The sequence below is a fragment of the Amborella trichopoda genome, chromosome 7, assembly GCF_054954075.1.
Source record: "Amborella trichopoda isolate Santa Cruz 75 chromosome 7, AtrichopodaSantaCruz75HAP2 v2.0, whole genome shotgun sequence".
Classification (NCBI taxonomy): domain Eukaryota; kingdom Viridiplantae; phylum Streptophyta; class Magnoliopsida; order Amborellales; family Amborellaceae; genus Amborella; species Amborella trichopoda.
This window is the reverse complement of record NC_142342.1, coordinates 2,173,807-2,197,103: the sequence shown is the minus strand read 5'-3', so window position 1 is coordinate 2,197,103 and position 23,297 is coordinate 2,173,807. Positions and strand designations below refer to the sequence as shown.

At 35.3% G+C, this 23,297-nt stretch overlaps 4 protein-coding genes across 4 annotated transcripts; 2 read left to right on the top strand and 2 right to left on the bottom strand.

Moving 5' to 3' along the window:
- Positions 1-2,254: 2,254 nt before the first annotated feature.
- LOC148781174 (putative germin-like protein 2-1) lies at positions 2,255-3,567 on the bottom strand. The gene is made up of 2 exons (XM_006857208.4): positions 3,396-3,567; positions 2,255-2,986 (listed from the first exon to the last, which is right to left on the bottom strand). Exons 1-2 carry the CDS (start codon positions 3,499-3,501, stop codon positions 2,436-2,438), a joined length of 657 nt encoding a protein of 218 aa, XP_006857270.1. The 5' UTR covers positions 3,502-3,567; the 3' UTR covers positions 2,255-2,435.
- Positions 3,568-4,518: 951 nt separating this feature from the next.
- On the top strand, positions 4,519-5,731 carry LOC148781173 (putative germin-like protein 2-1). The gene is made up of 2 exons (XM_088872095.1): positions 4,519-4,722; positions 5,048-5,731. Exons 1-2 carry the CDS (start codon positions 4,611-4,613, stop codon positions 5,596-5,598), a joined length of 663 nt encoding a protein of 220 aa, XP_088728221.1. The 5' UTR covers positions 4,519-4,610; the 3' UTR covers positions 5,599-5,731.
- An 11,131-nt stretch (positions 5,732-16,862) lies between these two features.
- On the bottom strand, positions 16,863-18,155 carry LOC18446564 (putative germin-like protein 2-1). Its single transcript, XM_006856676.4, has 2 exons — positions 18,005-18,155; positions 16,863-17,594 (listed from the first exon to the last, which is right to left on the bottom strand). Exons 1-2 carry the CDS (start codon positions 18,108-18,110, stop codon positions 17,044-17,046), a joined length of 657 nt encoding a protein of 218 aa, XP_006856738.4. The 5' UTR covers positions 18,111-18,155; the 3' UTR covers positions 16,863-17,043.
- Positions 18,156-19,113: 958 nt separating this feature from the next.
- On the top strand, positions 19,114-20,330 carry LOC148781172 (putative germin-like protein 2-1). The gene is made up of 2 exons (XM_088872094.1): positions 19,114-19,321; positions 19,647-20,330. Exons 1-2 carry the CDS (start codon positions 19,210-19,212, stop codon positions 20,195-20,197), a joined length of 663 nt encoding a protein of 220 aa, XP_088728220.1. The 5' UTR covers positions 19,114-19,209; the 3' UTR covers positions 20,198-20,330.
- Positions 20,331-23,297: the final 2,967 nt, after the last annotated feature.

The window sequence follows — 23,297 nt, the reverse complement described above, 5'->3', positions numbered from 1 at the left end:
AACCTTTTCTATAGTTTTTTTTAAAATTGCCCCTGGTTAACCCGAATTTTAAATTTCTATTTTTTTACATTAGTAGGGCAGTGCCCCAAGCTTTAAGACGCTTCCCTATTAACGAAAAAAAAAAAAGAAAATCAAAATTCTAGTTGACTAAAAGGCAATTTTGAAAAAATAAAAAAGGTGGGTAGGCTGATCTTGTTTGTAATATTTGCATATAAGTAGAGTATATTTCACCTAAAATTTTGGTTCTATACATAAATTACTCTAAAAATTACAGGGGCAATGGTTTTTACTTGGGGACTCCATTTCAGGGCCATGGTTATTGCTTGGGGACTTCATTTCTTTTTAAGCTTTTAGATTTGTCTCCGCATGGAAGAGTGATATCTCCTTCAGTCACCTAATTGAAAAAACATGGAGGATTTGTCCAAATTGAAAAGATTAAGGGTGGATCTTAAAAATTTGAATAAAGATCTATTTGGCAATATTACCTATAAGATTAATTTGAATAAAGTGTGTGATGAATTATCTGTTATACATGGGAATCTTGCTAATAATCCGAGCAATCTTCTTATGCAGGAGGCCGAAGAAAAGGAACATCCTAATCAGCTTAAATTCTGGATGGAATATTAAGTAAAACAATGGTGATGCCAATACCAAATTCTTCCGTTCGATCTACATATGTGACAAGGAGAAATGACAGCGTTATTGTTGTTAAAGATGGATATTAGAATTCAATTTCTAATGAAGAGGAAGTTAACGCTCACATGCTGGAACCTTATCAGACTCCCCATGCCTTCTTGCGAACCACACAATGCTCCAATTCACAGAGTCAACTACTTATTCGTGAGGTAGCTATGGATGAATTGAAAGAAAACATTTGGGACATGAGAAATGAAAGCGCTCTTGGCCCTGATAGTTTTAATTTGATTTTTTCAAATTGAGTTGGGATTCTATTAAAAAGGATCTGTTCAGGATTTCTCATAATTTTTTCAAAAAAAGAAAATAATACAGCTGAATTTTGGGCTTTGGAGAGGGGAAGCATTGAGATTGAGAGTGACTGTAAACTTGTGGTTGGTTCGATGCAAAATTTTGTGATAGTTCCATGGAAATATCACATTTATATTTGGCTGCTTCAAGATTACTGGTGGAACTTTAGATACATCTATCGTGAGGCCAATCAAGTCGCTGATTTATTGGCCAAAAATGGAGCTATAGCTTCAGGTGTGCCAACAAGACTACCCGATTTTATCTCTTTCCATTGATGTCATAAATATTCCTCATCAAAGGATATTCTTTTCCACTCGATGCATTTTAGTTTTTATGTTACTGAACATGGGTAGGGGATCGACTTCATCAGTGACTTACCCAATATGTGTGTGTATGAAATTATTGGAAGAGTAAACAGGCGCAAGAGCCTGCTGACTCGCAAATATCCATCCTAAAGATAGACGTTCGGTAAAGTATACAGCCTGTTGACTCACAAATGTCCATCCTAAAGATGGATGTTCAGTAAAGTATTCTGCATATAAACAACATATGAACGGTTTGAAAAGTATCTCTTTTAAAGGGAAAAGTATCTACTTTACTGACCGTTCATATGTTTTTGGGATTGTTCATTAGAATGAGAAGAGTGTTTAGTTAAAAATTTGGGTCAATCAAATGACCTTAACATAGTTCATTAGAATGAGAAGAGTGCTTATTGAGAGTGACTCAAAGCTTCTTGTTGATTCTATGAATCATTGTCGCAAGGCTTCTTAGAGATTGCACATAATTTTGGAGAATTGTAAATCCAAGCTTGCATCTTTTACGGATCAACAATGGAACATTCAACATACTTATAGGGAGATCGATGACTGCAGACTCCTAGCCAAAGTAGCGGTTTCTATGAATGATGCAATGGTGTGGTATTCTTGTCCCCCATATTTTATTACGCCTTTCATTTTATCTAATGTTGCTAGTGTCTCCTTGCCAAAGATTGTATAAGATATGTTCATATAACATCTTTTTGGTTTCTTAATCAAATGGGTAGGAGCCGATATCCCACATATTCACCCAAAAAAATAAAAAAACGTGGATCCACCAGGTCAACAGGTTGATCTAACCTGATTCCCGCCCGTAATGGATTGTTAGACTTCTCTAATTTTTCTCGTTTAAATTCTACAGCTACTTTTGGGATTTGGCAAATTCAAATTTGTGACAACATTGAAACAAGAAGAAGAGTATATGAGAAAGGAATTGAAGGCAAAAGGCTCTTATGTAGCTGAATAAATCATGAAAGCTTCAAATTAAAATATTAGGAAGACATTAATTTTCCAAACAAATGAATAACAAAGAAACCAAAGATATCACAAACAAGCAAACAAGAGATGCATGGTACACCTCAAACAAAATTCGACACAGATGAAAGAATATCAAAGCTTCAGGACCACAATAAATCCCTAGTTGTTATCCATCCAGAACTGAGACTGGAGTTGATTCACCACCTTGTTATCAACTTGGAATGCCTTAGCCAGTACATTACTGTTGATTGCCGGCTTCGATCCGAAAACCGCATTAGCAATAGTGATCACCCCTGGATTCTGGCTGCTCAAGGCTGCAATGGCCACCGCATTCTTATACCCCACATTTTGCTGGAAATGAATGAGGCCTTCAGGGAAAACAAACACGTCTCCCTTTTGAAGTGTCTTGGTGATCAAGCGGTTGTCGGGATTGCTTGTCACAAAACCGACGTAAAGGGAGCCTTCAAGTACCGTTAAGATCTCGGTGGCACGAGGGTGGGTGTGGGGAGGGTTCTGACCACCAGGAGCGTAGTCTATGCGGACCATGGAGATGCCAAGAGTGTTGAGGCCTGCTATCTGTGCTACGTTAACTTGGGTAACCCTCGAGCCTAGTGCGTTGGCCGTGTTGCCGGGCTTGTCGAGCCCAGCAAAGAAGAAGTCATTTGCTTGTGCCAACTGTGGATCCTTGCACACCTTGCCATTCACAAACACTGCATGAACAGAAAAAATCAGTGGAAATTACCTTAGAAAAACTCATATTTCAAAACTACGAAACCGTAAACCCCAATATGAAAGAAGGTGGTATGGCTTTTGGAAACTAATATGACAACTCAACGATGAAAGCGATAATGAAATTAGGGGTCTCAGTATATAAAAGTCATTCTTCTTCGGAGCTATATATGTAAGGCGGCAACCATACTTGCGTAAATAGGATTACATATTTCTACACCATCTATTTTAATTAAAATAGTATAGATTTTGCATGTCTTATTAGACATTAACAAATCTATACAATTCAACTAAAAATAAACGGTGTTGGCTATTGCAACCTTATCACTACAATTACGATAGCCTACTCATATAAACTATTTCCTTATCGTAATTTGTAAGGGCACTCACATTGGCTTGCATTGTCAGCCACACAGAAGTCTTGCAGGGGACTCGGATCAGATGCATAGGTGAGGGAGGCAGTGAGAGAAAGGAAGACGACCAAAAACAGCTTCATTTTCTCTATCTAAAACAACTTTGAAATTGAATTAAGAAGAAGTAGTTGTAGATGTGAAGATTTAGATCAAGAGGAGTTCATATTTATAATGCGACTCTGGGTGTTTGGTCTTCAAGTTGGGTCTTAGATTATTGGATTTTTAATGCTTAGTTGTTGAAGAGGTCTTTGGGGGAAGGGCAGGCCATTGGGCCATTTCAAATAACGCGTTTGAATCCATTTACTTCTATTGCTTAATCCAAGCACTATCTTATCCATTGACAAAGTTTTATCCCAAATATTTTTATATATTTTTTAATGCTAACGATTTGCTGCTCCCACATGAGCATATTGTGAATTTTCTCCCATGGGCAAAAAGCTCCTATTGTATTTTTCATTTTTTTTTTTAGAAGCTAAAACTTAGGGATGTAATCTCTAGAACCTATTAACCAACTTCAAAGAAAAGGAACATTTAAATAGGTTTGTCAACATGCCTAAAATAAATTAACATCCCAAAAATTTAAATTAAAAAGGTATTTTGCCCGAGGGATTAGTTATATAGTGTTATACTCAAGCAGGATCATAATATATAGGCCCTATTTGTTTGTTTTAATTTAAAAGTATTCCTAGGGTGTATAAGAAAAGAAGAGACAAATGAGAGAAACAAAGTAGGAAAAAAGGCATGCCGCTCAGCCACGATCGAGCGAGGAAAGTCAAATGTAATCCTTAGTTGCCTTTATTATACCAAGTCTGAATTGAGGACTTACAACTTACAAATTCGGCCGTGGGAGAGGATAATATTTAGAGGGAGAGAGAGAGAGAGAGAGAGAGAGAGAGAGAGAGAGAGAGAGAGAGAGAATTGTTTATCTAGTTTGAAGAAAACAAATAATGTATTGAGTTTTACATGGTCTTGCTTTAAAAACACACGCTTGCGTGTATTGAATTAGCCCTCAAAGGGAGATGAGATTAAAGACTCATTCAATCCTACTCTACCATGGCTCTTCTAAATTGATTCTTTACGCACATTCCAATGCCTTATAACTATGAAACACATCACATAACTCTAAACCATCATCCTCTTTTATCACCCTAAACTTTATCTTATCATTCATATATTGTTTTTGAGAGGAAATATGAAGTCTTTTTTCCTTGTCCTCTCCTTCTTTGCCTTGGTGGCTTCTCTTGCCTTGGCATCTGATCCTAGTCCCCTCCAAGATTTTTGTGTTGCAGATAATGCAAGCAAAGGTAACTCTTATACTAGTGTTTTTGCTTTATTGATTTATTTTATTTCAATTTTTTCATTGATAAAAGAAAGCCATCTAATTACTGTCTTACTCCTTTTTCTTTTGGTACTTTTCTTTTTTTATGTATTTGTTAGTTATTACCGAACATCATATAGTTTCACCTATAGGATTAGTCTGCAAATTTTACATATTCTTTTTTGAAAGTACTAAAATTTCTAAATTCTTTTATTTTATTTTATTTGTTTTCAAGTGTAGTGTCATAAAACAATGCATATACTTCACCTCACCTGATAGTGTAATGTGACTTATGTTTCTATTTCATGCAGTGTTCGTTAATGGCAAGGTGTGCAAGGATCCAAAGTTGGCACAAGCAAATGACTTCTTTTTCTCCGGGCTCAACAAGCCCGGCAACACGGCCAACCCACTAGGCTCAAGGGTAACCCCCGTGAATGTGGCCCAAATACCTGGCCTCAACACTCTCGGCATCTCGTTGGTCCGCATAGACTATGCTCGTGGCGGCCAAAACCCTCCCCACACCCACCCTCGTGCCACCGAGATACTAACTGTCCTAGAAGGCTCCCTTTACGTCGGTTTTGTGACTAGTAACCCTGACAACCGCTTGATCACCAAGACACTTCAAAAGGGAGACGTGTTTGTTTTCCCTGAAGGCCTCATTCATTTCCAGCAAAATGTTGGCTCCAAGAATGCAGTGGCTATAGCGGCCTTGAGCAGCCAGAATCCGGGTGTGATCACCATTGCCAACGCGGTTTTCGGATCAAAACCAGCCATCTCCAATGATGTCTTGGCTAAGGCTTTCCAAGTTGACAAGAAGGTGGTGAACCGGCTCCAATCCCAGTTCTGGATGGACAACAACTAGGAATTCATTGTGCCCCCAATTCAAAACTATTTGTGATTGAATAACGTGATTTGAATGATTGTCTTTGAATAAGATTCTTTGAATATATTTCTTTAATTAAGATGAATTAAATAAAGCGGAATTTTTCCTCAAATATATACTCTAGCGTTTTTACTTGATAGAATATTGTTTTGGGATTGTATACTATGGGCGGCAGCCTAAGAAACTATTGTCAGCAATGGGTTGGGTGGCAGTAGGCCACCATCACACATAAGGGTTACACAGTCCCTCGGCTCACTCATACGGGTATGTTTTCCGACTTCATGAAGGCCTAACTCATAACCCTCATCGGTTTGTTGTTCATGCCCAGGTAACATGGTTTTTTTCCAACCGACTAGCCTAGATTGTTAAACACGGATCGGTATCAGCAAACCATCATTTGCTTAGTATGGTCTACGATGGACCACACTCCTACTGAGTTCATATTTTACTATATCATTTTATTTTACAAGCACTCATAAAGCCTTTAAAAGCCACATAAACCCAACATAAATAAATAGGACAAGGCCCTATTAAGTTGCCAGATATGCATTTATTTCAAATATTTTTTATAGGTGTGGTTCATATAAGGTATAACTTTCAAACAACCAAAGTAAGGCACACTTTCAAACCCTACTAAAGATGCAGTCGTAGTGCTGGAAACCTCTTTGATGACCTAAAAATCTATTTTTGTCATTATTGATGACAATTTAAAGTTAAAAAAATGTTGTAAATTAAGACAAAATCTTTTTTATTTTCACATCCATACATATACAATCTTTTTTATTTTCACATCTCTGGTTGGGTCTGTCCATTGCTACCCCTATATCTCTCTCTCCTTAGCACATGTTTACAATCGTGAAATACTACCCCTATATCTCTCTCCCCTTTCAGATGTTTACAATCGTGAAATACATAGAAACCTTATACAATAGAAGAGGTTTATATAAGGGGTGCGGTTTGTATAGAGCCGAGGCACTAAACAATCACAATAAAGCACATCTTCAAATAGTATTAAAAAATATAATTTCAATACAAGAAATCTTGGTGATAACCTTAAATATAATTTCATCTTTAATTATAAAATTTAGGAAAAATATCTCCTTATCCCTTATTTTTAACTTCCATATCTCATGAGACCCGAGAATTGAAAATATTAGTTGTAAGCAAAAAGTCTATATCTTTTCTATCTTACAACCCCCTAGACCCTTTTGGCCATAATTTTTTACTCAAACAAATACTAAAATGACACCCTATTCAAACTCCATCTCTCTCTCTCACTAAAACTCCATCTCTCTCTCTCTTTGCTTCTTGGTGAGTTTACCAGCCAAGAGGTTTAGCTTGAGCTTGAACATGAGCACACCTTCTTATGTGTGAGAGCGAGATAGAGTTTTAGAGAGAGAAGGAGTTTGGATTTTAGAGAGAGTGAGTTTTAGAGAGAGAGGGAGTTTTAGAGAGAGGGAGATGGAGTTTTAGGGAGAGAGATAGAGTTTTGAGAGAGAGACGATGATGTGAGAGAGAGAGATGGAGTTTGGGTTTTAAAGAGAGAGAGAGACGATGATGTGTGAGAGAGATGGAGTTTTAAAGAGAGAGAGATAGCATAAGTTGTTGGGGTCAATAATACATGGTCAAAAGGGTTTAGGGGGTTAGAAGATAGAAAAAAAAGAGTCATTTTGCTTACAAGTAATATTTTTAATTCTTGGGTATGATTTTCAATTTTAGGATCTGATGAGATATGAAAGTTAAAAATAGGGAATAATGAGATATGTTTCCTAAAATTTAAAGCTTAAAAAATAGTGTATATCAATCAGATCTATGAAAACTTGAAAATCTTGATAATTGACGGTCTAAAAATGTGTTATAAGATGCATTATTTCTAAAATTTAAAATCCATTTTTTTCCTCATGTCCATCACCTTGATGTCGAGATGATCAATTTAAGAATATTTGGGAATCAAAACAACCAATTTTAGTGAAATTTTTGAGATGGGCTCTAATTTGATTATTTAGAGCTCGGCTCTATATAAACTTTTTCCTTGTATAAGTAGTCAAACTTTATGATATAGAAGTAAGACGTACCTTGATAAACCATTGAAAAACATAATTTTGCTGTTGCAAAAACCTCTCATTGATCATCTCGTTCTCGAGATGTATGGATGTAAAAATAAAAAAGAATTTATATCCTAATAGTGGTGCATATTGTATATGCATGGATATGAAAATAAAAAAGATTTTATGTCTTAATCTGCAACATTTTTAGAACTTTAAATTGTCATCAATAGTGACAAAAATAGATATTTAGGTCATCAAAGAGGTTTCCAGCACTAAGACTGCATCTTTAGTAGGGTTTGAAAGTGCGCCTTACTTTGGTTGTTTGAAAGTTAATGCCTTATATAAACCACACCTATAAACAAATATTTGAAAAAAATGCATATCCAGCAACTTAATCGGGCCTTGTCCTATTTATTTATGTTGGGTTTATGTGACCTTTAAAGGCCTTATGAGTGCTTGTAAAATGAAATGATATAGTTGAACATGAACTCAGTGGGAGTATGGTCCATCGTAGATCATACTAAGCAAATGATGGTCTGCTGATACCGATATGTGTTTAACGATCTAGGCTAGTAGGTTGGAAAAAACCCATGTTACCTAGGCATGAAGAACAAACCGATGAGAATTTATTGGTTAGCCCTTGAAGAGGTCGAAGAACATGCCCGGATGAGTGAGCCGAGGGACTGTGTGACCCTTGTGTGTGATAGTGGCCTACTGAGATGGGGCCAAAACTTCATCCATGTTCCATCACAAGGCATGCATATTGATAAATCGTTCGGAAAAATCAAATATCCACCTTTGGGTGAAGTGAATGCATGTGCGAGAGATACCCCTATGTGTCAGAGAGCTGTGGTCGCATCAAGTCGTGGTGATCTTGACTCGTCTCTAGGGGAGGACCTGTAATCCACAGACTGGGATTGCGACCTCTTGATTCATTGACCTGACTTTGGTGACCCGCTAATGAGCCCCTGCTTGGACTGTGGGTCATGGGAAATACTCGGTCGATTCGATAAAGCTAATGTAGTCTGCAGTCCACAGTTGAAAGTGGAGTACCCCGTTATTACATATTGGATTCCTAAAACCATATGGATCATTTTCCCGTCATATTAATTTAATTGTGTTCCTTTTATTATTGAAATGATTTTAGTTTTATTATTTGAATTTTTATGAATCTTTCAATATTTTATTTGTGAATTTTGGACTTATAAAAATACAATTATTATTCTTATAAAATTAGAAAAATTCAAATATATATTTTAAATTGTTTTATTCAATTTAAAAAATAATTTTTTTATAATATTCCAGGTGGGCCCATAGTGCACATGGGCCACCCATGTGGCATGTGGGTGGGGGCCCACATGTGCCACAAAAGGGTGGCACACCCCACCCTCTTTGGATTCTCTTGTTTGTTTTTAAGATAAATTCTCTTGTTTGCTTTTAAGATAATATTAGTTTGATTTGTGGCATGTGGGCAAATTTTTGGAAGGGATATATTGATCATCGCTTTATCTATTTTGTAGCAAGTTTGTTTTAAAGAGATATGGTCAATTTGAATTGATACGGATCTTATCTTATTTATATTTGGTAGTATTTATTTGACATATCCTTATGGAATATGTGACATGGATCGTGCAATTTTATAGAATGCATGATATTTATTTTATTTAAATATATTGATGGGAAAATGGTTTAGGAAAGGGGGATAATGGTTCATGCACATTCCATAATGTTGAAGACCCATCTATGGAATGGATGACTCAGATCTCTCACCCCTTAAGTCACCCTTGATCGACGGTTTATGTTTAATATCACAAGAAGAGGCAAGTTAAGGAAAACCCTAAGAAACCCTAATCGTATTGAAAGCCTGTAAAAAAGGATTGTCTCTATCCAAAAATCTCTACACCTTATCTCTTGTACTTAATTCTCATCTTTCTCTCTATCTCAAACTAGATTGCTAAGAGAATTTACCTAGGGTTTGAGTTTATGAGGGTTTTAGGGTTTAGCAAAAAGAGAATCCATCTCACTCAAACTAGGTTGTTAAGAGAATTCACCTAGGGTTTGATTTTGTGATCAAAAGTTTAGTCAAAATTTACTTTCCTGGTTCGAGATTGAAGCTAAACCGTTGATCTCTCGCTATCAGATGGTGGTGACTCGGTGTGGGGTATAATAAGCCTAGTTGAGGTAATCTCGGGCACTCTTTTTTTTTGTTTATTGCAATCTTATCTTTTATTCTCAAGCATAGTGCATGGTTGTTTCAATGGCATCAAGTTGTTAAGATCTTTGTTTTATTGTTACGTTGATTTTATTTTGAAATTTATCTTATTATAATAAAGACCACCTCTAAGTGATCTTTTACCAAAAAAAAAAAAAAGTATTCCTCGAAAAAAGATCACAAAGGTCTATCTTTCAATTTAACATGTCCTAAATTTAAGCCCTAGCCAGCCCATTGGCCCATTATTTGTGACCTTGGTCCTAGACTGTTTTGGGTTCAGCCTGCTCATTTTTTTTTAAGAAAACCAAACATTATTATATTTTATCATTTGTCGAGAAAAATGTTCAAAGAGAGTTTAAAAGATTGCCTAAGTTTTATTTTTTTTCATTAGTTTCCCCAAATGAATTAAGAATTTTAGTCTTGATTTATTAGTTGATTAAATACATTGTGAACTAAAACTGCCTTTCTTAAGGTAAGTATAAATGACCGCCCTACCCTCACACACATATAAACTAATACCCATATATACACCTTATTTTTAACTCCATTTTTTTAAGTTGAATACGAATGAATCACATTTTTTCACTCAATGAGTTTTTAGAGTTCTATTTCTTTGAGTTGGTTTTCGGGTTCCACTTTTTTTTGAGAAAACCAAATTTAAAACTGATGTTTTGGTTTGCCGATATATTCTCTTTACATACAGAACACTGCTGAATACGCATCGAACTTGCATTCGAATTAGGTTGAACCCGAAAGTTGTTCCATTGCATGTTCTTTAGAACAAAATGAAATTACATTTTAATTAGAAAAAAAAAAGGAAGAAGAAGAAATTGCTTGTTTAAACAATGTATTTTTCTTTGCAATTTTCAAACTTAATAAATGGTTTATTTAAAAATTATATTGTTAGCACTTAAAAACATACTGGTGGGGTTTAACCATATTTATTTATTTGACCAATGGGGTTTAATCATTTTTAAATTTATTCACTTGTGAAAAATAAAATGCTTTGTACTTTTTTATGATTTATTATTTATGTATTTATGAGAAAATATCCTATAGGTTCCTCTCCCACCCATGTGTGTAGGGCTCCAAAGGATCACCATTAAATTTGACACGGATCTCTAAAAAGTAAAGTCCCATACGATCCGTGCCAAATTTAATGGTTATCCTTTGAGTTCCTACACTCATAGGTGAGAGAGAGTCTTATAGGATCATTACTCTTTTTTTATTTATTTTGTCTTTCAAAAATCATATATCTCTCGGCTTTTTTAAAAAATAAAAAGCAAATTGGCCAGTGCTTTGCATAGTTAGACAAACATAATAGTTTACTGGAAAACCAAAATATCAAATATTAATTCGGTTTTGCTCGAAGAAATAGGCAAAAAATTTGACCTAAAGAGGATGTGCGCCAAAGGACTGTTGAATGAAAAAAAGAAAAGAAAAAGGGTTTGTCTAAAATGGAGTAAAAAACGCACACGTATATATATGCATTTTTTTTAGTAAATCAGTGAGGAGTGGCCAGTTAATACAAATTAACTTTAAAGAAAAACAAAAAATTCTAGGCATTTAAATTTTTCATGTGATAATAACCATATATGTGAATGAAACAAAAATGTCCATTTTTTACCTTTTAGGAAAGGAAGATTTAACCTTTTGGTTTTTTTTTTTTGCCACAAAACATATAGTGTTATTGGATATGTTAACAGTTAAGCTTTACATCTTAAAAAAAAAAGAAAATCTCCGAAAATCCCTGTTTAAATGGGATCACATCATCCAACCACTAGATCACAACCATGACTTTCTATTCAATTTCTCGTAAATGATAAAATGTTTCACGAAGAAAGATTTCATTTCTCATCCTGACTTACCAGGCTCAGAGGCCATTCGTATTCATGTCTCTTAGAAGAACAGTATCAGTTGTCATTTAAAACATGCCACACGTAAGGTAATGCACAAAATGCATGATGCCTTCTAAAGAAACATGCACAAAATTGAGTCGTGGAGCACGTAGGCATTGCCACACAAAAAAGGGCAATTTAATTGTAATTGTGCAATAATGGATGTTCCAAACAGGATAGCTAGGGAAAATTTCAATGAAATCAATAAAATTATAAATTATTAGAAACTAGATAACATTAATTATCTACAATGGAATGCCATTCCTGAGTACTTTATAAAGATTATAAAGGAGGGAAATTTCGTAAACATGCTATACATTTTATGATATTTTAAAGGGAAAAGTTTACATAGAGCAGAGACTCTAAACCATCAAATTTGAGCCTATCTCAAAAATTTCTCTAGAAGAGGTTGTTTTGATGCTGAAATATCTTCAAATTGATCATCTCGACATCAAGAAGCATGGACATGAGAAAAAAGTATATTTCAAGTTTTAAAAATAGTGTATTTTGTAACACATTTTTGGACCGTCAATTTTCAAGATTTTCAAGTTTTCACAGATCTGTCGATCTATACTATTTTTGAACTTTTAAACTCTATAAATAAATATAAAAATATATTTTAAGGCTATCACAAAGATTTCAAATATTGAAACCACATTTTTCGATACTATTTGAAGGTAGGCTCTAATTTGATTGTTTAGAGCCTAGGCTCTATACAAACTGCACCCTATTTTAAATATCTCTCATTTCTTATGTTTTACGCTCATTGTTTCCAAACTATCCCCAGTTTGGAACTTATTTTGAACTGGTGTCTTTTTCTTTCCTGAGTGACATATCTATTCAGAACCTGAAGTTTGGAACTAATTTTTTTGAAAAGTAAATGAGTTTGAACTTGATGTTCCAAACCACTTATTCATGTACAGTTGTTTTTAGTCCAGAGTTTGAAGTTTCAAACTAAAGACACATGCTGTTTTTTGAGTAGGAGACCAGTTCATGATATCAAAGTTAAGAACTACTTAGTTTTCAAAAAGTCGCTAAGGAATTTTAAGTTCCAAACCAGTATGTCACTTAAATAATAATAAGAAATTCAGAACTTGAAGGTTTGGATCAGGGTATTTTGGAAAATAATTAATGAAAAGATAGCACAAGAGAATCATATATGAAAATGATTGTGCACTCTAAAACCATTTACGTCTAGTATTGGGAGATCAAAGTCAACTTTAGTTACCAAATGTCAAATCAATCTTTGAGTAGCTCATAAAGCTCAAGAAACTTTCATTTGAACTTATCGTCCGATTAGTAATACACACTTAGTCTTCCAATTTTAAGTCTAAAAGAACCAATAGTTGATTGTGACTTTTTTATATCAAAGATAAATAGACTCTTGTATGTTTTTTTATATGAAAAAAATAAAAATTAAAGATATTATAACATATATAGGACATTGACAAAAGTTTTATAAAATACCATGTTGTATTTATAATTATGAGAGTCACCACGGCATCATCAGTTTTTTTGTGAAGAAGAGCCATGGAAATGAACTTCTTTTCTAACCCTACTCCGAATGTTGTATAGAGACAAATGGGGGTGGGGTCACATCATAAATAGTAGTTAATGACTTTCTCTCCATTTTTTGAAAACTACAAGCATATTCTTTACGGAACCATTGTAGTTGTTTAACACATGGGCGCATTTAAAATAATAGTCAAAATGCATGAGGATTTTCACAAACATAATCGTGTCATGCAGCCCTTGTGAAAGAGATGGCAAACGAGGAAGCTTATATATTTGGTATTGTATACAATTTTTTTTAACTTCATTTAGATGTGTTTTGTTTAATTTTATTTTAAAGATATTTTTTTATTTTTAATTTATTATTATTTTTAATTTTTTGAACACTTTTTGGCCTTGTCCGAGACTCAGCCCAATTGAAGCCAAGTTACTTGGGCTCGCGCCTAGGACAAGCATCTGGCCCGAGCCACTCTTTCTAACCCTGATTGTAATAGAAAATAATATCTGGTAACTATTTCTTATAGAAACCCGAATGAACGTGTAGTGTTGTAAACTCAGGTTTTTATGATAAATTTGTAGTTATCTCATTTAAGAGGAAAAATAGATGGGATTGTATACAATGAGACCATTTACTTTTGGTATTGAGAGGTCACAATTACTTACAACCATTCAATGTGAAATACGATAGCTTAGGTGTATCACGAAATTCGAAAAAAATTCTTTTAAACTTTGAGCGTGGTCAATGAAAAAAATGCAGCCACCCAATTTCACAACTAATGGTCAAGATTAATCGTCTCATTATATACTTTCCCAAAAAAAAAAATCTTCGCCTTTGGAACCCGATCAAAATCCAAGTGTCTATACTTTATGTTGATGAGCGAACCATTAATGGAGTGCCATCTAATTAATTCTAATACAAAGTCCATGTCGAAGGTATTTGTAGCTTCATCATACCATAGCAAGGGAAAACACTTTGGCGGCAGATCAGGTACTTAAAAAACTGGAGTAATTTACATTCGGACCTTAAAATTTTAAGTGAAATACAAAATGCAAAGTTCGGTCAACCTTTTTTTTATATTTTTTTTTAAAATTGCTCCGGGTAAACTTTTTATTTTTTTACATTAGTAGGGCAGTGCCCCAAGCTTTAAGACGCTTCCTTATTAACGAAAGAAAAAAAAAAAAAATCAAAATTCTGGTCGACTAAAAGGCAATTTTGAAAAAAAAAAAAAGTGGGTAGGCTGATCTTCTTTGTAATGTTCCCATATAAGTAGAGTATATTTCACCTAAAATTTTGGTTCTATACATAAATTACTCTAAAAATTACAGGGGCACTGGTTTTTACTTGGGGACTCCATTTCAGGGTCATGGTTATTGCTTGGGGACTTCATTTCTTTTTAAGCTTTTAGATTTGTCTCCGCATGGAAGAGTGATATCTCCTTCAGTCACCTAATTGAAAAAACTTGGAGAATTTGTCCAAATTGAAAAGATTAAGGGTGGATCTTAAAAATTTGAATAAAGATCTATTTGGCAATATTACCTGTAAGATTAATTTGAATGAAGTGTGTGATGAATTATCTGTTATACATGGGAATCTTGCTAATAATCCGAGCAATCTTCTTATGCAGGAGGCCGAAGAAAAGGAACATCCAAATCAGCTTAAATTCTGGATGGAATATTAAGTAAAACAATGGTGATGCCAATACCAAATTCTTCCGTTCGATCTACATATGTGACAAGGAGAAATGACAGCGTTATTGTTGTTAAAGATGGACATTAGAATTCAATTTCTAATGAAGAGGAAGTTAAAGCTCACATGCTGGAACCTTATCAGACCCCCCATGCCTTCTTGCGAACCACACAATGCTCCAATTCAACAAAAGAAAATAATACAGCTGAATTTTGGGCTTTGGAGAGGGGAAGCATTGAGATTGAGAGTGACTGCAAACTTGTGGTTGATTCGATGCAAAATTTTGTGATAGTTCCATGGAAATATCACATTTATATTTGGCTGCTTCAAGATTACAGGTGGAACTTTAGAAACATCTATCGTGAGGCCAATCAAGTCGCTGATTTATTGGCCAAAAATGGAGCTATAGCTTCAGGTGCGCCAACAAGACTACCAGATTTTATCTCTTTCCATTGATGTCATAAATATTCCGCATCAAAGGATATTCTTTTCCACTCGATTCATTTTAGTTTTTATGTGAATGAACATGGGTAGGGGATCGACTTCATCAGGGACTTACCCAATATGTGTGTGTATGAAATTATTGCAGGAGTAAACAGGCGCAAGAGCCTGCTGACTCGCAAATATCCATCCTAAAGATAGACGTTCGGTAAAGTATACAGCCTGTTGACTCACAAATGTCCATCCTAAAGATGGGTGTTCAGTAAAGTATTCTGCCTACAAACAACATATGAACGGTTACCAAAACAAATACCAAAAAAATTATGTATTTATTTTTAAAATTCTAGTTTTCTTTTCATATCATGATCATCTTGGCTTAGATGATGAATCTATAAAACAATTAGATAAAAAATCCATCTTTAAAATCAAGTTTAGAAGGAGACTGCATTTGTACATATGAGTCGGATGACTCATAGAAATCCCATCCTACCATCTTATATATATATATAGGCAATGATTTCATGCAACCGTTGTATAGTAATATGATGCAACAACTTTAAAAAAACAATCTTATGACCATTTGTTTGATCCAAATTTTGGAATATACACTTTTTTCTTTCGAATGAACAAATCATAAAAACAGAAAACATTAAAAGCACAATCTAGAAAGTATTTGGAAAGAAAAAATATCCATATGAGGCCTAGATTTAACCATCTCACCAAAATGGACGACCTGTGTTAACTAGGTTAAAAAAAAACACTTTCTAGGTTGTGTTTGTAAATTTGTCTTTTTGGGATTGTTCATTAGAATTAGAAGAGTGTTTAGTTAAAAATTTGGGTCAATCAAATGACCTTAACATAGTTCATTAAAATGAGAAGAGTGCTTATTGAGAGTGACTCCAAGCTTCTTGTTGATTCTATGAATCATTGTCGCAAGGCTTCTTAGAGATTGCGCATAATTTTGGAGAATTGTAAATCCAAGCTTGCATCTTTTACGGATCAACAATGGAACATTCAACATACTTATAGGGAGATCGATGACTGCAGACTCCTAGCCAAAGTAGCGGTTTCTATGAATGATGCAATGGTGTGGTATTCTTGTCCCCCATATTTTATTACGCCTTTCATTTTATCTAATGTTGCTAGTGTCCCCTTGCCAAAGATTGTATAAGATATGTTCATATAATATCTATTTGGTTTCTTAATCAAATGGGTAGGAGCCGATATCCCACTAATTCACCCAAAAAAATAAAAAAACGTGGATCCACCACGTCAACAGGTTGATCTAACCTGATTCCCGCCCGTAATGGATAGTTAGACTTCTCTAATTTTTCTCGTTTGAATTCTACAGCTACTTTTGGGATTTGGCAAATTCAAATTTGTGACAACATTGAAACAAGAATAAGAGTATATGAGAAAGGAATTGAAGGCAAAAGGCTCTTATGTAGCTGAATAAATCATGAAAGCTTCAAATTAAAATATTAGGAAGACATTAATTTTCCAAACAAATGAATAACAAAGAAACCAAAGATATCACAAACAAGCAAATAAGAGATGCATGGTACACCTCAAAAAAAATTCGACACAGATGAAAGAATATCAAAGCTTCAGGGCCACAATAAATCCCTAGTTGTTATCCATCCAGAACTGAGACTGGAGTTGATTCACCACCTTGTTATCAACTTGGAATGCCTTAGCCAGTACATTACTGTTGATCGCCGGCTTCGATCCGAAAACCGCATTAGCAATAGTGATCACCCCTGGATTCTGGCTGCTCAAGGCTGCAATGGCCACCGCATTCTTATACCCCACATTTTGCTGGAAATGAATGAGGCCTTCAGGGAAAACAAACACGTCTCCCTTTTGAAGTGTCTTGGTGATCAAGCGGTTGTCGGGATTACTTGTCACAAAACCGACGTAAAGGGAGCCTTCAAGTATCGTTAAGATCTCGGTGGCACGAGGGTGGGTGTGGGGAGGGTTCTGACCACCAGGAGCGTAGTCTATGCGGACCATGGAGATGCCAAGAGTGTTGAGGCCTGCTATCTGTGCTACGTTAACTTGGGTAACCCTCGAGCCTAGTGCGTTGGCCGTGTTGCCGGGTTTGTCGAGCCCAGCAAAGAAGAAGTCATTTGCTTGTGCCAACTTTGGATCCTTGCACACCTTGCCATTCACAAACACTGCATGAACAGAAAAAATCAGTGGAAATTACCTTAGAAAAACTCATATTTCAAAACTACGAAACCGTAAAGCCCAATATGAAAGAAGGTGGTATGGCTTTTGGAAACTAATATGACAACTCAACGATGAAAGCGATAATGAAATTAGGGGTCTCAGTACATAAAAGTCATTCTTCTTCGGAGCTATATATGTAAGGCGGCAACCATACTTGCGTAAATAAGATTACATATTTCTACACCATCTATTTTAGTTAAAATAGTATAGATTTTGCATGTCTTATTAGACATTAACAAATCTATACCATTCAACTAAAAATAAACGGTGTTGGCTATTGCAACCTTATTACTACAATTATGTTAGCCTCCTCATATAAACTTTTTCCTTATCGTAAATTTGTAAAGGCACTCACATTGGCTTGCATTGTCAGCCACACAGAAGTCTTGCAGGGGACTCGGATCAGATGCATAGGTGAGGGAGGCAGTGAGAGAAAGGAAGATGATCAAAAACAGCTTCATTTTCTCTATCTAAAACAACTTTGAAATTGAATTAAGAAGTAGTTGTAGATGTGAAGATTTAGATCAAGAGGAGTTCATATTTATAATGGGACTCTGGGTGTTTGGTCTTCAAGTTGGGTCTTAGATTATTGGATTTTTAACGGTTAGTTATTGAAGAGGTCTTTGGGGAAAGGGCAGGCCATTGGGCCATTTCAAATAACGCGTTTGAATCCATTTACTTCTATTACTTAATCAAAACACTATCTTATCCATTGAAAAGTTTTATCCCAAATATTTTTATATATTTTTTAATGCTAACGATTTGCTGCTCCCACATGAGCATATTGTGAATTTTCTCCCATGGGCAAAAAGCTCCTATTGTATTTTTCTTTTTTTTTTTTAGAAGCTAAAACTTAGGGATGTAATTTCTAGAACCTATTAACCAACTTCAAAGAAAAGGAACATTTAAATAGGTTTGTCAACATGCCTAAAAGAAATTAACATCCCAAAAATTTAAATTAAAAAGGTATTTTGCCCGAGGGATTAGTTATATAGTGTTATACTCAAGCAGGATCATAATATATAGGCCCTATTTGTTTGTTTTAATTTAAAAGTATTCCTAGGGTGTATAAGAAAAGAAGAGACAAATGAGAGAAACAAAGTAGAAAAAAAGGCATGCCGCTCAGCCACGATCGAGCGAGGAAAGAGAAAGACTTGGTTTAGTCAAATTTAATCCTTAGTTGCCTTTATTATACCAAGTCTGAATTGAGGACTTACAACTTACAAATTCAGCCGTGGGAGAGGATAATATTGAGAGAGAGAGAGAGAGAGAGAGAGAGAGAGAGAGAGAGAGAATTGTTTATCTAGTTTGAAGAAAACAAATAATGTATTGAGTTTTACGTGGTCTTGCACAACCTTGCGAGTATTGAATTAGCCTTCAAAGGGAGATGAGATTAAAGACTCATTCAATTCTACTCTACCATGGCTCTTCTAATTTGATTCTTTACACACATTCCAATGCCTTATAACTATGAAACACATCACATAACTCTAAACCATCATCCTCTTTTATCACCCTAAACTTTATCTTATCATTCATATATTGTTTTTGAGAGGAAATATGAAGTCTTTTTTCCTTGTCCTCTCCTTCTTTGCCTTGGTGGCTTCTTTTGCCTTGGCATCTGATCCTAGTCCCCTCCAAGATTTTTGTGTTGCAGATAATGCAAGCAAAGGTAACTCTTATACTAGTGTTTTTACTTTATTGATTTATTTTATTTCAATTTTTTCATTGATAAAAGAAAGCCATCTAATTACTATCTTACTCCTTTTTCTTTTGGTACTTTTTTTTTTTAATGTATTTGTTAGTTATTACCGAACATCATATAGTTTCACCTATAGGATTAGTCTGCAAATTTTACACTTTCTTTTTGGAAAGTACTAAAATTTCTAAATTCTTTTATTTTATTTTATTTGTTTTCAAGTGTAGTGTCATAAAACAATGCATATATTTTACCTCACCTGATAGTGTAATGTGACGTATGTTTCTATTTCATGCAGTGTTCGTTAATGGCAAGGTGTGCAAGGATCCAAAGTTGGCACAAGCAAATGACTTCTTTTTCTGCGGGCTCAACAAGCCCGGCAACACGGCCAACCCACTGGGCTCAAGGGTAACCCCCGTGAATGTGGCCCAAATACCTGGCCTCAACACTCTCGGCATCTCGTTGGTCCGCATAGACTATGCTCGTGGCGGCCAAAACCCTCCCCACACCCACCCTCGTGCCACCGAGATACTAACTGTCCTAGAAGGCTCCCTTTACGTCGGTTTTGTGACTAGTAACCCTGACAACCGCTTGATCACCAAGACAATTCAAAAGGGAGACGTGTTTGTTTTCCCTGAAGGCCTCATTCATTTCCAGCAAAATGTTGGCTCTAAGAATGCAGTGGCTATAGCGGCCTTGAGCAGCCAGAATCCGGGTGTGATCACTATTGCCAACGCCGTTTTCGGATCAAAACCAGCCATCTCCAATGATGTCTTGGCTAAGGCTTTCCAAGTTGACAAGAAGGTGGTGAACCGGCTCCAATCCCAGTTCTGGATGGACAACAACTAGGAATTCATTGTGCCCCCAATTCAAAACTATTTGTGATTGAATAACATGATTTGAATGATTGTCTTTGAATAAGATTCTTTGAATATATTTCTTTGATTAAGATGAATTAAATAAAGCGGAATTTTTCCTCAAATATATACTCTAGCGTTTTTACTTGATATAATATTGTTTTGGGATTGTATACTATGGGCGGCAGCCTAAGAAACTATTGTCGGCAATGGGTTGGGTGGCAGTAGGCCACCATCACACATAAGGGTTACACAGTCCCTCGGCTCACTCATACGGGTATGTTCTCCAACTTCATCAAGGGCTAACTCATAAACCCTCATCGGTTTGTTGTTCATGCCCAAGTAACATGGGTTTTTTCCAACCGACTAGCTTAGATTGTTAAACACGGATCGGTATCAGCAAAACGTCATTTGCTTAGTATGGTCTACGATGAACCACACTCCTACTGAGTTCATATTTTACTATATCATTTTATTTTACAAGCACTCATAAAGCCTTTAAAAGCCACATAAACCCAACATAAATAAATAGGACAAGGCCCTATTAAGTTGCCAGATATGCATTTATTTCAAATATTTTTTATAGGTGTGGTTTATATAAGGTATAACTTTCAAACAACTAAGGTAAGGCACACTTTCAAACCCTACCAAAGATGCAGTCGTAGTGCTGGAAACCTCTTTGATGACCTAAAAATCTATTTTTGTCACTATTGATGACAATTTAAAGTTAAAAAAATGTTGTAAATTAAGACAAAATCTTTTTTATTTTCACGTCCATACATATACAATCTTTTTTATTTTCACATCTCCGGTTGGCTCTGTCCATTGCTACCCCTATATCTCTCTCTCCTTAGCCCATGTTTACAATCGTGAAATACTACCCCTATATCTCTCTCCCCTTAGCACATGTTTACAATCGTGAAATACATAGAAACCTTATACAGTAGAAGAGGTTTATATAAGGGGTGCGGTTTGTATAGAGCCGAGGCTCTAAACAATCACAATAAAGCACATCTTCAAATAGTATTAAAAAATATAATTTCAATACAAGAAATCTTGGTGATAACCTTAAATATAATTTCATCTTTAATTATAAAATTTAGGAAAAATATCTCCTTATCCCTTATTTTTAACTTCCATATCTCATGAGACCCGAGAATTGAAAATATTAGTTGTAAGCAAAAAGCCTATATCTTTTTTATCTTACAACCCCCTAGATCCTTTTGGCCATAATTTTTTACTCAAACAAATACTAAAATGACACCCTATTCAAACTCCATCTCTCTCTCTCACTAAAACTCCATCTCTCTCTCTCACTAAAACTCCATCTCTCTCTCTCTCTTCGCTTCTTGGTGAGTTTACCAGCCAAGAGGTTTAGCTTGAGCTTGAACATGAGCACACCTTCTTATGTGTGAGAGCGAGATAGAGTTTTAGAGAGAGAAGGAGTTTGGATTTTAGAGAGAGTGAGTTTGAGAGAGAGAGGGAGTTTTAGAGAGAGGGAGATGGAGTTTGAGTTTTAGGGAGAGAGATAGAGTTTTGAGAGAGAGACGATGATGTGAGAGAGAGAGATGGAGTTTGGGTTTTAGAGAGAGAGAGAGACGATGATATGTGAGAGAGATGGAGTTTCAAAGAGAGAGAGATAGCATAAGTTGTTGGGGTCAATAATACATGGTCAAAAGGGTTTAGGGGGTTAGAAGATAGAAATAAAGGAGCCATTTTGCTTACAAGTAATATTTTTAATTCTTGGGTCTGATTTTCAATTTTAGGATCTGATGAGATATGAAAGTTAAAAATAGGGAATAATGAGATATTTTTCCTAAAATTTAAAGCTTAAAAAATAGTGTATATCAATTAGATCTATGAAAACTTAAAAATCTTGATAATTGACGGTCTAAAAATGTGTTATAAGATGCATTATTTCTAAAATTTGAAATCCATTTTTTTCCTCATGTCCATCAATCTTGATGTCGAGATGATCAATTTGAGAATATTTGGGAATCAAAACAACCTATTTTAGTGAAATTTTTGAGGTGGGCTCTAATTTGATTATTTAGAGCTCGACTCTATATAAACTTTTTCCTTGTATAAGTAGTCAAACTTTATGATATAGAAGTAAGACGTACCTTGATAAACCATTGAAAAACATAATTTTGCTGTTGCAAAAACCTCTTATTGATCATCTCGTTCTCGAGATGTACGGATGTAAAAATAAAAAAGAATTTATATCCTAATAGTGGTGCATATTGTATATGTATGGATATGAAAATAAAAAAGATTTTATGTCTAAATCTGTAACATTTTTAGAACTTTAAATTGTCATCAATAGTGACAAAAATAGATATTTAGGTCATCAAAGAGGTTTCCAGCACTAAGACTGCATCTTTAGTAGGGTTTGAAAGTGCGCCTTACTTTGGTTGTTTGAAAGTTAATGCCTTATATAAACCACACCTCTAAACAAATATTTTAAATAAATGCATATCCGGCAACTTAATCGGGCCTTGTCCTATTTATTTATGTTGGGTTTATGTGACCTTTAAAGGCCTTATGAGTGCTTGTAAAATGAAATGATATAGTTGAACATGAACTCAGTGGGAGAATGGTCCATCGTAGATCATACTAAGCAAATGATGGTTTGCTGATACCGATATGTGTTTAACGATCTAGGCTAGTCGGTTGGAAAAAACCCATGTTACCTAAGCATGAAGAACAAACCGATGAGAATTTATGGGTTAGCCCTTGACGAGGTCGAAGAACATGCCCGGATGAGTGAGCCGAGGGAATGTGTGACCCTTGTGTGTGATAGCGGCCTACTGAGATGGGGCCAAAAGTTCATCCATGTTCCATCACAAGGCATGCATATTGATAAATCGTTCGGAAAAATCAAATATCCACCTTTGGGTGAAGTGAATGCATGTGCGAGAGATACCCCTATGCGTCAGAGAGCTGTGGTCGCATCAAGTCGTGGTGATCTTGACTCGTCTCTAGGGGAGGACCTGTAATCCACAGACTGAAATATACTGGGTCAATTCACAACTGAGTCGATTCGATAAAGCCAATGTAGTCTGTAGTCCACAGTTGAAAGTAGAGTACCC

What these genes read in the sequence shown, in the direction of transcription:
- LOC148781174 (XM_006857208.4), bottom strand. Translation starts at nt 3,501, where the DNA reads ATGAAGCTGTTTTTGGTCGTCTTCCTTTCTCTCACTGCCTCCCTCACC. An exon ending in GGCTGACAATGCAAGCCAAT is followed by an intron (nt 2,987 to 3,395) that starts GTGAGTGCCCTT and finishes CTGTTCATGCAG; the next exon opens with TGTTTGTGAATGGCAAGGTG.
- LOC148781173 (XM_088872095.1), top strand. Translation starts at nt 4,611, where the DNA reads ATGAAGTCTTTTTTCCTTGTCCTCTCCTTCTTTGCCTTGGTGGCTTCT. An exon ending in TGCAGATAATGCAAGCAAAG is followed by an intron (nt 4,723 to 5,047) that starts GTAACTCTTATA and finishes TATTTCATGCAG; the next exon opens with TGTTCGTTAATGGCAAGGTG.
- LOC18446564 (XM_006856676.4), bottom strand. Translation starts at nt 18,110, where the DNA reads ATGAAGCTGTTTTTGATCATCTTCCTTTCTCTCACTGCCTCCCTCACC. An exon ending in GGCTGACAATGCAAGCCAAT is followed by an intron (nt 17,595 to 18,004) that starts GTGAGTGCCTTT and finishes CTGTTCATGCAG; the next exon opens with TGTTTGTGAATGGCAAGGTG.
- LOC148781172 (XM_088872094.1), top strand. Translation starts at nt 19,210, where the DNA reads ATGAAGTCTTTTTTCCTTGTCCTCTCCTTCTTTGCCTTGGTGGCTTCT. An exon ending in TGCAGATAATGCAAGCAAAG is followed by an intron (nt 19,322 to 19,646) that starts GTAACTCTTATA and finishes TATTTCATGCAG; the next exon opens with TGTTCGTTAATGGCAAGGTG.